This window comes from Furipterus horrens, unplaced genomic scaffold, assembly GCF_987537825.1.
Source record: "Furipterus horrens unplaced genomic scaffold, mFurHor1.1.pri manual_scaffold_10, whole genome shotgun sequence".
NCBI classification, from domain to species: Eukaryota; Metazoa; Chordata; class Mammalia; order Chiroptera; family Furipteridae; genus Furipterus; species Furipterus horrens.
Genome location: NW_028327180.1, coordinates 66,632,000 through 66,648,345, shown reverse-complemented (window position 1 = coordinate 66,648,345; position 16,346 = coordinate 66,632,000). Strand labels below are relative to the sequence as shown.

Sequence of the window (16,346 nt, the reverse complement as noted above, 5' to 3'; positions counted from 1 at the left end):
TTCCCTTCCTCCTAGCCTCCTTACCTGTCTGACAGCTGCCCGGACACGAAGGAGCCTAGGAGCACGCCAACGAAGAACAGGGAGGAGGTGAGGGGCGTCTTCCAGTCTTCCTCACAAACCAGGTTCCACTGCCAGGGGACACAGTGAGACGTGTGAGCCCAGCTCCCCAGCTGGCCCAGCCCCAGCCCAGCTCTGAGGGTGTAGGAGCAGCAGCTAGGGCAGGCTCGCCTTTGTGCAAAGGGCACACATACACCCCACAGCCCTGGGTGGGCTCCTGACCACTTTTCACTCGCGCAAGTCACTGTCCTCTCTGAGATGCCCCTTCCTCTTCTGAAAGGGAGGGGATGCCTCTGGCTCTGCTCACATGCATGCAGCACCAGTGAGCTGTAGCCAGGGCTGTGACTGAGGGCCCTCAGCTGCAAAGTAGGATGAAGCAGAGGTGGCATGTCTACTTCAGAAGGCATCAGACGTGTTACGAACTCCTGAGGGGCAGGACAGGGGCCATGGTCACTTGGTCCGGGTGTAAAAGTTTCCTCTGCTTTGTAGGAACGGGCAAGTCATCCCCAAGGGTCTGTGATTATATGCTCTGAGTAGAATCTTCTGGAGAACCCTGTGCTCCGTGGTCCATTCACACCAGAAGCCAAGCTTGGGGTCCCATCTGGGGCCCCACCCAGGGCCCCACTGAGCAGAGGCACCTTATCTGCCATCTACACTCCTCCACCTTCCTTCCCAGAAGTGTGGGCCCTCCCATTCCCAGGGCCCCATGGGCTGCTAGAGTCCCTAACAAGTCCCTGCTGGTTGCTCCATAAAACGAGCGTTTCACCCAGACTTTCAGTTCCTCCCGGCTCTTGACTTCAATCAAGTCAGCAAAATCTCAAGGGTGGTTGCAAAAACTTCAGGGTGTGTTCAGTGAACTTTTATTCATTAAAAAAATAAGCAGGTACCAATGAGAATAGGTCTGGAGGTTGTTCTGTGTGGCCAGATAACTGGTCCAGAGGAAGGACCCCCTGCCTCCCACCCCCACCTTCCCATCCCAGCTCCACTCAGTGATGGTGCTGCTGCCATCATAGTTGCAAAGCAATTCAGTCCTTAATCCTCACAACTCCTCTGAAACAGATAAACAAACAAACCCTTAACTGGGGCTCTTTATTGATTTGAGAGAGAGAGAGAGAGAGAGAGAGAAACATCAATGTGAGAGAGAAACCATCAATTGGTTGCCTCCTGTACATAATCTGACCAGGAATCAAACCCACAACCCTTTGGTACATGGGACTATGCTCCAACCAACTGAGCCACCCGGTCAGGGCTGACATAGATTTAAAAATGAATTCACATGTTTCTATTACACTTCATTCTGCAGCAGAGAGAGGTATGTATAAGGACACATACAAGAGAAAAGTACGGAACAGAAAGCCAAGGGAACTGGGGCGAACAGAAAGCGCAGGGGAGGAGGGCCTGCAAAATAATGAAGCTGAGGTCCATTGACCACTGGCCATTCTGCCCAGGGTTCTGCCTATATGTCACGGAGGCCCTGACATCGGGCTCTGAGTGCCCCAGCTGCTCAGTGCTGAGGACCAAAGTGCACAGTGACAAACTCATTCTGAAGAAGCTCAGTGTTCCTGAGTACCAGGACCTGGGAGAAGGACCTGGGACCTAGACACGCTCTTCCATGAAGGAGTCACTCGGTGATATTGAGGAAAACATCCTTGAGAGTACCCTTGCCCTAAAGATAGCAGCAAGATTCATGAGGCGGCCTCTCCTAGGGCCCCTGGTACTGGCCACAAGCGGGACATCCAAGCACATCTCTGCAGAAGAAAAACAACATGGCCCAGGAACTTGGCTCTCCACCCTTCAGGCACAATCCAAGGAGAAATATGAGACCATGGCCAGAGTAGGGTTGCTTCACCTGGGGTCCCTGAACAAGCTCCGGGAGGAAAGGTCACAAACTCCCCAAAACTGCATGGCCAGATTCATGGGCCTGGCCAGCCCAGGGATTGAAAAGAGTAGTTAGGGCATAATGGCCACCCACTTCCAAAACTCATTGGCCAAAGTGTCAGAAAAGGCTTAGGATCTATTCCAACACACAGCAAGATTAGCAATTGAGATGCCAAAGCTTCATGATGTGGAGTGTGACCCATTTTGCAGAAGAGTATACTGAGGATCTGAGACTGGGGTTTGTCTGAAGTCATAGTAAGTAAAAGGACACACGACATACCCACTCAGGTCTCTGAACTCAACCTTGTACACATGTCCAACTTTGGACATGAACTCCGAACGTCGGACAAAATGAACTCATTAAATTCCATCCTCTACACTTCGTCAAGCAGCGTGACACAGGACTAGGGGAAGGAAGCCTTCAGCCAGCCTTTAGTCCTGGACAGAGCCAAGAAGATCTCAAGCTTGGTAAGGGTATTAAAGTGTCCATTATCGATCATCACCATTCCACCTGCAGTGGAGAGAAAAGCTCCTCCAAATACAAGGAGACTGCGAGGTTTTTGAATTTTTTCTGTCAGGACCCTGCCTTAAAGGAAGATAGAGAAGACTTAAAGACAGAAAGGAAAGAGGAAAGGTGTCAGGTGTGGAGCCAGACATCGTATGAGCAAGGGCCATGGGCAGGACTGGCCCCTAATTTGCAGGCGCTGTGCAACGCTGAAAATGCAGGAACCCTGTGTTCACTGCACAGATTGCTCACCTATGAAGTCAGCTCAAGTAGTGGGTCGAGCTTGGTCTCTTTGGGGACTGGAGCAGCAGAGGCGCTCTGAATTGGGGTGCTGGCAAGTGTGAGGTGAGGGCCAGCGAGCCATTATTCTCTCACTGGGGGCCATGCAGCCCTGCCTCTAGGTCCCCCCTTCCCTCTGTGAAGAAGGGCTAGAGAAGCCTTGTCAATATCATGTGCCCAGGAGGTGGCCATGTGTGCACAGCAGCCACCGAGCCCCTGCAGGCTGCCCTCTACTTTCAGAGGTCCTGCTCCTACCCACAGAGGAAGGCAGCTGGACCTCATGGCTCCCCGTAGATGGCTCCAGGGCTGCCCTCTCTTGGGGAGTTGCTGTGCCCAAGGAGTCTTTTTGGAAAGCTGGTAATAGGACTCAGGATTGGTAGACAAAGTTCCAGCTAGGGCTCATGGAGCTGCAGTCTAGTAAATCAGCAGTCAGCCTGAAGATGGGCCCTCTTCTCCACAGGGCTATTCTTGGGGAGTCCCATTCCTGCCTGCTCCTAGCCCCTTGGGGTTTGAGGGGTGTGTCTTGGGGCCCCACTAGTCAGGGCCCCAAGGAGCTCTGTGTGTTTAAGAGTGACAAGACAGGCTCAGTGGGAGGCAGTCTCTTCCTTGTCAGGACAGCTCTATGCCTTGGGTCTCTGTGCATGTGTGTACACCCACACACATGCAGACAGGCATCTACATGGCCAGCTCAGAGGCTAATGTGTGGTGAGGTATTCCTCTGAACCTGTGATTTCAGATCAAATCCTAATGTTTATGAAATGTAACATCCCCGCCTACACACACACACACCCTGGAAAGAGAGTGGATTGTGGGAACCAACTGACCCATGCTGTGCAGGGTGGGGTCACTGAATGTGCCCTGGGGTGACTTTGTCCTCATCCTCAGGGACTCAGACCAAGATTTCCCAACAGAGCAGAGTGAGCTCCATATAGCTGGACCATCTAGCCTTCAGCTCTGCTTTAAGAAATAAAAACCCAGATCACCAGGTAAAACGGGATAGGAGGTCGCTCTTGCCATAGAAGGATGCATCTCTCATCCCTCCCAACAGTAATAATGGGAATGACAACTACAGTGTCTTAAGTGCTCACTGTGTGCATTGTATGGTCGCATGGGACCTCAAAGTTGCCATGTGAAATGGGTCCTCTCTTCATCCCCATTTACGGATGAGAAAACGAAGGCACCAAGCATGGAAGTAAGCATTCTAGTGGACTGGTAACGGGAATTGCTTAATCATTTATCCAACTGTCATTGAACACCTGCTCTGGGCCAGACTCTGTGTGGGGCATAAACAGACATGGTTGCTGCCTCCACAGAACTCAAGGTCAAGCATACTTTATAGGACAGATCAAGTATGCACATGGGCATGCATGAGGCCAGCAGTCCTGGGTGGGGCAGGCTCTGTCCCAGGCCACTGTGCCCTTGCTCTCTGGCTAGAGTTGAAAAGAGGTGTCCCTTCCTCGTTCTCCTCCAGATGGACAGAGTGCTAAAATCTGAACCTACTCACATAATTATTTGAGATAACTAATGCTTGCACAAGGGTAGGCACATGGCACATGCTTAAATTGTTGATGAGCCAATGTTGAATAATTAGGAGTAACGAAAAATAAGTTTGGAAAATGTGTGGTATCATACACTGTGCTTTGAAAATCATTCTCATCCTTGAATCTCCAAGTAGCCAAAGTTTTAGCCTTTACCAAAGCCATGAAGGACCAGAAAGAATTGCACAGAACTGAGCACTCTGGACAGCAACTTGATGTTGAGCAAGGAGCACAGGCTGTCTTGGGCCCTGCTATTTACAGCTGTGTGACTTTGAGCCACTCATTCACCCTTGTCAGCCTACTTTTTCATCTTCAAAGAGGAGACAGTAATCCTCCTTGTGGGGATGTTGTGAGCACTGGACAGGAAATGTAAGTAGAGTGTCTGACATGGTGTCTGACATGTTATAAGCCTCATTAAATGTCAGTTCCCTCTCTACTAACTTCACACCTTTGTCCTAAGCAAAATGATGACTTAGAACAACAGCATGAATGAATAAGCAGAGCAGGTTACACTTAAACCTGATTAAGCAAAAGAGATTCTTAGAAACAAGAACTTTGTATTCAATGACCAAAAAGCTTTTACAATGAGGCATAAAATCCCTTTATAAATAGCCTTCAATCTCAGAGATGAGTGTAAATGAAAAATTAACATTAATCCATTTATGAATGAAAAATGGAATTTGATTGCACCTTCTTATAGTTATTTTTCATTCCAGGGGGGGAAACACAGGAAGTAGTAGTTAGTTAATAATAGAATACACATCACCCCAATTTCTTCTTTATGACTTAGTTTTGATTTAAAGCTGGAAATTTCTTGACTATTGGGGTAAAAGAAGCTGGCTATTTCATTCTTTTTGTTTATAAGAGCTATATTGAGATATAACTTACATGCCATAAAATTCACTCTTTTAATGTGTACATTTCAGTGGCTTTTAGTATATCCACTGAGTTGTGCAACCATCAGCACTATCTAATTTTAGAATGCTTCACCACCCTTGAAAGAAACCCTGCACCTATTAGCTGTCAGTTCCCATTCCCTTCCCCCAGGACCTGGCAACCACTGATAATATTATCTGTCTCTATGGATTTTCCTATTGTGGACATTTAATGTAAATGGTATCATACAATATCTGATCTTTCATGACTGGCTTTTTTCACTTAGTATAATGTTTTCAAGATTCATCCTTGTTGTTGTAGCATGTGCCAGTGCTTCATCCCTTTTTATGGTTGAATCACATACCATTGTATGGAAATATCATATTTTATTTAGCCCTTCATAGATTGACAGACATTTGAGTTGTTTCTACTTTTTGGCTATTATGAATAATGCTGCTATGAACTTTTGTGTACAAGATTTTGCATGGACATATGCTTTTATTTTTTGTTTTTATTTTTATATATGTGGTGGGATTGCTGAGTTGTGTGATAAGTCTACATTTGACCTTTTGAGGAACTCCCAGACTTTATTCTAAAATGGCTGCACCATTTTACAATCCCAATAGCAATGAATGAGGGTTTCAATTTCTCCCTATTCCTACCAACATTTGTTATTGTACTGTATGTCTTTAATTGTAACCATCCCAATGGGTGTTAAGAAGTATCTCATTGTGGCTTTGATTTGCATTTCCCTAATGACTAATAACATTGAGCATCTTTTGTGGTGAAGCTGTAGATCAACTTGGAGAGTGTTTCCATTCTAGCAATATTAAATCTTCTGCTTTATGAATAGAACAAGAGTTCTTTTTCCATTTATTTAGGTCTTGACTTTTTTTCAAACATGCTTTCAGAGCACATTTTACATTAAAAAAAAAAATTCCTGAAGAACTTCCTTTAGTATTTTTTAAAGGAAGTACTGCAGGCAAAAACTTCTCTTCATTTTTCTCTGAAAATATTTCATTTTCAAAAGATCATGTTGCTAGAGATAAGATTCTTGGTTAACATCATTTTTCTTTCAGTACTGTGAATATGTTATCCTATTCCACTGCCTCTGGCCTCTGTTGTTTCTGATGATAAGTCAAATGTAAATGTTATTGGGGTTCCCTTGTATATTACAAGTCATATTTTTCTTGCTGCTTAAAAAGTTTCCCTTTGTCTTTCAGCAATTTTAGCATGATGTGTCTGTGTGTGGAGCTCTTTTTGTTTCTTCTACTTGGAGTTTGATGAGCTCTGATCTGTGTAGATTAATGTTTTTCATCAAATTTGGGAAGTTTTCAGCCATTATTTTTTTTACTAGATTTTTTCCTGCTTATTTCTTTTCTCCTTCTAGTATTCCCATGATGCATTTGTTGGTGTACTTATGGTGTTCCACATTTTTCTAAGGCCCTGTTCATTTTTTTCTTCATTCCTTTTCTCTCTCTCTTTTTTGGGATTGCATTATTTCTATGCCTTTATCTTAAATTTTGCTGATTCTTCCTTCTGCCTGTTCAAATATACTATTAAGGCTCTCTGGTAAATTTTAATTTCAGTCACTATATATTTCAATTCCAGAACTTCTATTTAATTTTTAATATAACTTTAATTTTATCTCTTAATTGAATAATACTCCATACCTCATGGGGTTATGAAGATCCAATGAGCTCAAACATATAAAGGGTCTGATCCACAGGAAGCATTTGATAAATGGTGGCATTGATCATTAGTGGGAGGTGGCACTACCATCCCCGAATGCCCAAGTCTACCTCACAACACAGTGTTGGATGGCATTCTCACTGCTGTCTCCTCTCCTTCCAGTGACTTCTTGTCTCCTGACTCAGTCCTGAGCTGTTTGTACCCTGGGGATCATGGAAAGAGAACTCCGAATCCAGCCAATCAGTACCAGTTTGATAAAGTTGGGCGAGTCAGCAGTGTTTCCTCCTCTTTCAGCCTCTCTGATTCTGAATTTCTCTGGTGGCTCAAGCCTGGTGCTGGAGACCTGGTAGGGCCAGCAGCCTCTCAGACGGTAGGGACCATGGGGTAAGAGAGAATGCTGTATCAAGAGAAGGCAACGCATGACCTTTCCTGCTTATGAGGCAAATGGAGGTCATGGATGGGTGGGAAAGGGTAGATCGAAACTTGGTATTCTATATATGATGAGACATTGTCACCATACCTTCTTTTACTTTTTTAAATCTTTGTTAAATATAACCTCTGGGCCTTATCATTCAGTTTTTATTGCCTGCTTTTTCCGCTGTGTTTGTGTCATATTTTCCTGTTTCTTTGCATGTCTTGTAATTTTTTGGTTGAAAACTGGACATATTAAGAAATATATTGTGGAAACTCTGTGAGCCCCACCCACACCCTATGGAGGCTTGATTTTATTTGCTTGTTGATTTGTGTAGTGACTTGGCCAAACTCTTAGTGACATCTGTTGCTCTAATGGAACTCTCATCCTCCTCTTCTTTATCACCACAACCCACATCATTTTCAATAGCACTCAGCCTTCAACTTCTGCACACTCTTTCAAATGAAGTTGTTTCCTATAGGGACAGCTTCAGAACTCTGTTCTAATGGGACTACAGCCCCTGACCCCCAGGTAAAATCTCTGAGCTCCTGATCCAGAGCTGGGGCGGAGAAAGTAGCCCTCAGAGTGACACATCTACTTTATAAGTTGGATGCCTCTGTCTTTTCAGCTTGCCTCTCTTGCCATGGAAGCTCCACCCTACAAATGAGTTGAGACAAGGGTCCCCATATTCTTGGTTTGTGGAACCTGGGGTAAAGCTGCCACCATCGAAGTAGGGGCTGATTAGAGGATAGGATCCTCTAATATCCCAGCTGTATTCATCAAGAATTAAGCCTCTGCAACTTAGATCTCAGGAGATTAAGGTGGGCTAAACCTTAAAATGTTCTCAGTATCTTTCTTTCTTCCCGTAAGGAGTAAATAAGAAGCAACCATAGGTAGAGAGGCCTCAGTGAAGAGTTCTGTGGTCATTGGAGGCTTAACTAAAGCAAAAGAGCCAGGCACCTTGAGTAGGGTGGTAGGGGTGGGTAGGTAGGAGAACCTGAGGGAAGGAGAAGGGGCACTCAGGTACTTGGCTCTCCTCTTGCATCCCAACATGGAATCGATCACAGCTCTACCAGACGCCACTCTGGGAATGTGAGCAAATGGAATGGGGTCTGTGCCACTGTGAGCCTTCCCTACAGTCCAGCAAACACAGAGCAGGAACCACTAGCCTTGGGCTGTCTGTGCCAATTGCTAGGGCATCTGAGTCAACCCGGCCTCTCCCCAGAGCCTCCATTCTCTGCACCAGCTCTGTTGCAAATGGGGATCCTTGCTTTTCTTTGGGGCTCCAGAAATATGTTTACTACTCCAATGGGGTTGCAGATAACAAGGCGAGCCTGCATTAGCCTTGAATATGAAACAAATTTGGTTTATCACCAGGGAGAAACTGCAGTCCTTTCAGGGACTGGAGGCATCTGCCACTCTTCTGACCAGCCCTGCCAAAGCCTTGTTTTTGACAACATGCCACTCTACCTCTTCGACTCTGTGTGAGGGTTCGGCTGCCCACCAGAAGGGACGGACAAAGTCTGTTTATCTAGAAACTTGGCAGGAGGTGTAGATGAAAACAGCCTCTGGACAAAAGTGCATTCTGAGATCCTGGTGGCCATTGTCAGAGAAACATAGCTGAGAAGCCACAAGCAAATTGTTTGGGGTGAGACAGCTAATAAACAAACAGGGAAACACGTTCAGGCCAGAGTTAGGGAGTGCCCCTGAGTCTCCTTTATTTGTTCTCCAGCAAGCTCTTTCTGAAGCATTGACTGGAAATAAATAGTCTTGCTGGTGTTGGCTGGAGGCAGAGGTTCCCACACCTCACCCCCTTTGGGATCTGCCAGAGGGCAGGTCCGAGTATGAGCTTGGTTAGCATTCAGGCTATCTTGATAACCAAACTGTGGGTCTCCACATTGGCTAACAATATCTCAAGGCAGCCTGCAGGCATGATGGAAAGAAAACTGCCTCAACCTGCTTACCGCTCAAAGTCTTCATCTTTGCCAGAGCCCAGTCATGCCCAGCCAGGCTCCAGAGGAGGGACATCCCTGTGTGCTGCCGAATGCACTCCCATGCAGTGACCAGTCATATGCCAGGCTCGGTCTGGCTCATCGTCTCCTCCTCTGCTGCTCCCAATGCCTCCCATAAATGTTCTGTTAGCAGAGATGACACCCCCATGTTCCTACCTACTAACTTGAGACCATGGGTGGAAGTCAGTGTGTCCTGCTCTGTACATGCCCTGACCCCAGGTCCCAGGAAAGACGCACAAGGCTAGTGCCTCCAAAGATCCAGGCCCTTTGCTGGAGACACTATCATTCTTAAAGGCATAACCACCAGCAGCTCCACCCATGGGTTTCTAGAGGAAGCACCCAGCTGCAGGAGAGGTTACAAGTTTGTCTGGTGAGGAAGCAGCCCTGCCTCAGGCCACTGGTGGCTTGCCACAGAAGGCTGGTTCTTACCAAAATCAGGTTCTCTCAGGGTCTCTGGAGCATGGGGCCTAGAACTGGTGCCTGGCTCAGATGTGAATGACTCATTTTTCCTGCCCATAGACTGAAAGGGGCTGAGGCTACCTGATGTTGTATGGTAAAAGTAGATGTGTTTGAGGCAGAGGCCTGCCCACATTAGGCCCTAGCCCAAAGCTAGGCACCTGTGGCCCTTCTCATCAATCTAGTCTTCCTGGAGTGCAGGGCACGTGCTGCCCTCCCTGCTCCTTCAGCCTCAGGACTGGAGGCCTCTGAGCTTCCCCAAACATAGGGCCTTTGCTTTCTGGGCCCAGAACACTGCAGGGCTGTATAGAAGGTCCTGCCTGTGGAGTCTGCTCTCACCACTGCAGCAGGTCCCAGTGAGAAGGACTCCATTGTCCGACAGTCTGAGGTGCTCGGGGTCCCTTCCTTCGCCAACAGAAGATTCAGTCTCCATCTGCTGGGCCAGATTCCACCCACTCCTGTTCCTTCTCATGCTCCTGTGGGGACTGGCATGCCTCACACTGGGGCCACGCCCAGTTCTCCTCTAGCCATGACTCCAGAGACAGATGAAGGATCCTACCCTGACTTTTACATTCTTTATCTTTAAAGTGAAACATAATTTGGTTCAAGCTGGCACAACTGAGGCAACAGAATGAATAAGGATAGTATTAGATTATAACTCATAGAATGGAATAAATATGCATGAATCTGTACTGCTGTAAAGTAATAATTGTGTAAGTAAATACATGGGAGTGAAGGGGAAGCTCTTCTTTGCAGAATTCTGATCAAAATTTGGAAGGAGTGTGGAAGATGCAAAAATCACTACTAGGCAGGTGCCACAGAAATAGTTGTTTTAGTTAAGGTCCTGTGATGGATGATATAATCAGTGGGTAAAAGTTTGACAAGGAAGAGGGTATTTGTATAGTCTCACAGTATCTCCCCTGAGATATTTATTAATTACAAGGGGGAAAAATAGTAGCTTTACAGTAGAGAAACCCAGCAGACACCAACTTAAACAACCGATCCAGGAATAAGCCACATTGATATCATGTACCCACTGCTATGATGTCCTGAGGACATGTCACTTCTATGATATTCTTACTAAAAAAACTCACAAACTCAATCTTATCAAGAGAAAAATCACACAAATCCAAATTGAGGGACACCCATTAGAATATCTGATAGATTCATAATAAGAGGAAAGACAGAGGAACTATCCCAGATTAGAGGAGACTAAAAAGACATTATAACCCGATACAATGTAAAATCCTGGATTGGATCCTAAAACAGAAAAAGGACATTAGTGGAAAAACTGCTGAAATTTGAACAAAGTCTAAAATTTAGTTAATAGTATTGTAACCAATGTTAAATTCCTGGCTTAAATAAACAAATTATGGTTATGTACATTGTGAACATTACAGGAACCTGGGTGAAGGGGTCTATGAGAATTCTCTGTTGATGTCTCCCATCTTCCTCCCAACCACCAGTGCCTATGTGCCCTTTACTTTACTTCCACTACTCAAAAAGGAAGCAAGGAAGGGAAAGGCTGATGAAAAAAAAAAAAAAAAATCCTGGAATGTGTGTGTGTGTGTGTGTGTGTGTGTGTGATGAAGTGCATCCCCACAGCAGCGCACAACAGTGTAACTATGGAAGTGGACACCAGCAGCTACCCACACCTAACACCTGACATAAACAAAACCAGCAAGGAAATGAAAAGAGATTGATCAACACAGTTGTCAGGGAGGGCTGTGGCGAGCGGGGCCAGCCCCAGCTTAGCTGCTGACAACACTTCCAGGAACTGAGGTGGGATGAGCCATAGGTGCCCCTGGGCCAGGCTGTGAGCAAGGGATGGGCAAGTACTAGGAGGCCCTCTTAGGGAATCAAAGCCAGAGAAGCAAGGCCACCTCAGGGCCCATGGTGGGCATGGCTCCAATGCAGTGGGAGCCTGGGGTGGCCCACAGGCAGAGCCCACTTTGCACAGTCCCTGTAGATTCTGTAGCCACCACTCCTGGTCCGCCACCAGTCTCTGCCAAGGCAACTCCCACAGCTTCCTCACGAATCTTCTTGCTTTTCATAGTAGCTACAGTGAGCTCTTTCTAAAAACACAAATCTGGCCATGTTACCCCTTGCTTGGAACCCTTTCTGTTCTCAGAATAAAGCCAACTCCTCTACATTCCTACAAGGCCCACTGCAAACTGGCTGCTGCAGGCATTTCTAGCTTCACCTGTTACCTTCTGAGATCCAGCCACCCTGATCTGATCTAAGGAATTCCATTCCCAAAATCTGACATGTTCATTGCCTGGATAAGCCCTGCTCATATTTCCAGGCTCAGCTCAAATTTTATCTCCCCTGCCCCTTCTTGCAGTATTTCCTCACCCTGGTATCCTCACAGAAAAGGTAATATATTTGCCCCAGGTCACCCAGCAAGCCATTCAGGATTTGAATTCAGGCTCCTGAACCCCGTTACTAACCAGGCTTGATGTTACCCTCTCTGTAACATGGCCAGTGTGCCTCATGGGCATCTGAGCTTTGAGATGCCTACAGCCCGGTGCCCAGCACAAAGCCAACCACATGTCTGATGACTGCCACACTGTGCTGAAGGAAGGGGATAGAGCAGAGGGGGGCCAGAAGCGGGGAATCCTACCTACTGCATTAGTGGCAGGAAACTAGTCTGTGAGGGCACCATCCTCAGAAGGAAGTATGCCCTGACCCAGCATCTCCAGGCCCTTACCAGATGCGAGGCAGGAAATGAAGGGGGTGAAGTACGTACGTATCTGGACTTCTGAAACTTGTAAACCTGCCACCACGTCACTTAGGTGTTAAGGAGCTAATGGCATGAACTGGAGGCCCTGTCCACCATTGGGCCCTATGCTCAGGGGTCTCTGTGTGTCTGCTTCTTCATATGTGCCTTGGGACCACGGGTACTCCCCTCTGGTTCCCTGCACCACACCAGCATCAACAGGACCTGTTTCTTTCCAGAGAAATTGGAGCCTCAGGACAGGACCCCAGGCCTCACCCTAGGCTTATGGCAGAGCAGTAGACCCTCTGAGGCATCCAGAAGTTTGCAGCCAGGAACAGGCAGGCCTGCCCATTTGTGTCTGCACTTGGGCTCAGCAGTGTCTCCTGCACCCCTGCTCCTGCCTGTGGCAGAACATGACTCAGCCTGCACATCTGGGAAGCCTGGGGTTGGGTCTCCCTAGGGCAGCGTCTAGGCTCTTGAGAAACAACTTCATCTGTTGTGAAACTCTAAAAGGAGAAGACAGTTGGTGGTGACACTCCCTTCTCCATCTACTCCACACTAGACAGAGAGATCAAGAATGAGCTTAATATGGGTCCTGCTCTCCTGGGCTACACACCTATGTTAGAAGCATAACCCAGTGGCATGCCATTCAGAGTGGGGAGTCTGGAGTGGGACTGACATAGATGGAGGGCTGCTCGCACACCCACCTCAGTCACGATGGTGGACAGGTAGACGTCCTGGCTGAACTCCCAGCCATCCAGGCAGCTCTCCTGCTCCAGCTGCTCCAGATCCACGTCCCGTCCCGGCTCCAGCCCGAGTGCCGAGAAGTTGGCGATCGCCGCGAGCCGGTAGCGCCGGCAGCTGTGAGGCACTTCGCGGCCGTCTTGCAGCCGCAGCGGGACACTGTGGTTGCGCCAGGCGCTGCTCAGGTTCGCGCTGTCTGGCACCCGGCAGCGGTGCTCCGGGGTCCCCGCCAGGAACACGACTGACATTCCGTTGAAGCCGTTGGGGATGATGCTGGCGCTGAGCAGAAAGAAGATGAGGCGCTGGAAGGGCCCCCACTCGCCCAGGAAGGCGGTCACCTCGTCGTAGTCCCGCATGCTTCCCGCCGCTGCTCGGCAGCTTGCAACGGGAGGTGATGATAAGAGCGTTCCCCGGAGTGTTAGGCGCGGTCGAGGGTGTTACCCGTGGGTGTCAGAGCTTTCTGGCGGAGGCAGGCTGCGGAAATTGGGACTCGCTGCCGGGTTCGATTCCCCGGCAACCTGCTGCGGGCTTTGGACCGTTCGTGGGATCTGGACGCAAAGCTGGCAGCCACCGCAGAAACTCGGAACCACACCCCCATCCCGGCTGGGGCTGGGGAGGGAAGGGCAGTCCTCCCGCTGGGGTGGGGCTCCCGGCCGACTCCGCCTAGGTCCCCGGCTCCCCGCCGCCTTAGACCCCGCTGTGGACCTTTCAGGAGCTTGGAGCACAGCGAGGCCACCTGCGTATCGAGGAGGAAGCTCGGCTCCAGAGCCCTTCGCGTCCCCGGCGACCCCGAAGAGCTGAGCAACCAGACCCGGGCCTCCGAGTTGGGCCGCACCGGAGAGAGCTGGCGAAAGGGAGGAGCCGAGGCTGGAGAGCAAAGTCTTCGAGAGGCAGGCTCTCGGCCCTCGCGGTCGGCGTCCGACCCTTGCCCAGGGCGGGGGTCTCTCCGAGGTCCCTTCCAATCCGGAGTCGGAGCTCAGCTGGGCTCGGGCGGGCAGGGGCGGACGGGAGTCAGTGGAATCAGTGAAACCTCTGCGGGCGCGGTGACAGCGCGCCCCCTCCTCTGGCACGCGCGCCGCGCAAGCGTCGGGCACAGCTGACAGGGCGCTCACTCCCCAGCAGTCCCAGGATGGCTGGATTCAGTCACCAGCCGGCAGCACCCAGAGAAGCGCCTCTGGAACCTCACCTTGAAAAAGGGGAAACAGGCCCAAAGGCCGGAAGAGATGGACAAGGTCACGCCGCGTCACAGATTGGCTGGGACGATAGGAGGTAGGGGGCAGGGTCATCCCAGGCTCCTGCCTGGGCCTCCAGAGAATTCAACAGGGAGTCTGGCCCACGGTGAGAGCACTTAATGGAGACGCTGCTGTCACCACGCCTAGATTCTAATTTTGATCCCTTCGCTGTCTCCATGTCCCCAGGGCTCTTTATGGGGCAGCTGGAAAGCCGCCCGTTGGCAGAATGGACCGCCCCCAGTCCAGGAACTGGGAGGGAGGGAGAGAAAAGATCCAGTCTGGCGCCCAGATCTAGCAGGGTAACCAAAGAGGGACCACAGTCTGCCCAGTGTCCAGGCCTAAGTCCCCTCTGTCGTGGTGCGAGCTAACCTGAGACTTCCACAGGGTCCTGAGACAGGTGAAACTGACAAGCTGAAGGGCCTGCCTTTTTGGAGATTGTGTACAAGTGTGTTTTCTTCTCCATGCCCTAGTCAAGAGGCCAAGGGACATTGCTGCCACCTTTTTTTGAAGCCTCCTCCTAGCCTGGCTTCCCACCACCTTGTCACCTCAGTGTCCTTGTCTGTAATAAGCCCATATGCCCTGATGTGCCAAAACAACTCTGATTTATGCCTTGTAATTCAGTGAAATTATTAATAGCACTTCCCTTTACTTATGAAAGTATCCTTCTTTCATATATATCAGGTCCTCGAATAACATTTCATTCAATGTCTTTTTGCTATAATGTTGAAGAGAAAAAGTCAATTCCCAGCCTGGGCCACTGTGTGTTGTCTTTATGTCTCCCCAAGTCTGTGTGTTTTTTCCAGGTCCTCTGGCTTCCTCCAACATCCCAAAATTGTGTGTATAAGGTGACTATACGTGTTGCAATCATCCCAGTCGGAGTGTGTGTGTGTGTGTGTGTGTGTGTGTGTGTGTGTGTGTGTGAGTGGCCCTGCAATGGAAGGGTGTCCTGTGTGAGGTGGGTTCTGGCCTTGCATCCTGAGCTTCTGGGATAGTCTCTGGCCACCCATGACCCTGACCTGTAAGAAGCAGGTTGGAAAATAATGATCTTACTTATTTTTGTTAATTTTTCTTAAGTGTATGTATAGCTCACATTTACTTCAGTGTTTACTATTAGAAGTGTTTGGGTCTTTATTTAGAAGTTTGGTGTTTTTTTTTTGTGGCCAGAAATATGTTGTGGAAACTTAACTCTTGTTTATATCAATTAGTCTATGGCAAAACAAAATTGGTTTCTTTATATGTTGTTTTGCTTATAGTCAAGGTTTCCAAGAATCTATCAATGAAGTTAAGTGAGTACTTAACTGTAATGTGGTCACTATCTTACTTAGCTTGGATTTCATCATTCTTCTCTTCCCCAGTAAAAAAGTAAAGCCTGAGACATGAACTTATGTGGAGGTAGTTTATTTTGAGTAGTAATCCTAGGAACAGGAGTGAGGAACTGGGGAAAATGAAGAAGGAAGAAGGTAAGGCCAACACAAGACCGTGTCATTGAGCTGGTCATTGGCCATGAACAAGATCAGTAACAGTGCTGTGCTGAGACACATTGGAGCTGGAGGTCAAAGGAAAAAATTAGCAATATTGACCCTGTCTTCCCTTAAAATGTTTATATTTTGTTCATATGGGTTTTTATACGGATTTTGATTTTTTTAAATATATTAAATATTATTAATCTTGATCGTTGAACTTTTCAGTGTCCCCTTAAATTTTGCACCTGAGCCAAATGCCTCACTCATTACACTTGCCTTAGCCTTGTCCCAATCCTCATTGCTATGGCTGACTGGGATTCTATCCCACTGGGACCTAATAAGAGCTATAGAGAATGCAGAGGTATTTGTTTCCTTGTTCTTGCTCCATTGCCTAACTTCCCTGCACTTCCAGATTGCACATGTGTGAGAACCAAACAGTAACATTCAAATAAACTATTTGCTATTACCCATGAGAGTATACAA

General features: G+C 48.1%; 1 protein-coding gene across 3 annotated transcripts in view; it reads right to left on the bottom strand.

Moving 5' to 3' along the window:
- The window catches only part of SLC22A4 (solute carrier family 22 member 4), a 57,540-nt gene extending 43,146 nt beyond the window's left edge, over positions 1-14,394 (bottom strand). Inside the window, exons 1-2 of one of the 3 annotated variants that reach the window (XM_090288034.1) lie at positions 13,132-14,394; positions 25-128 (exon numbers count right to left, since the gene is read on the bottom strand). In XM_090288034.1, the coding sequence (XP_090144160.1) occupies positions 25-128; positions 13,132-13,524 (497 nt within the window). In that variant the 5' untranslated portion in view covers positions 13,525-14,394. The remainder of the gene's footprint in view (positions 1-24; positions 129-13,131) is intronic. The other 2 variants (XM_090288032.1, XM_090288033.1) reach the window with 2 other exon arrangements.
- Positions 14,395-16,346: the final 1,952 nt, after the last annotated feature.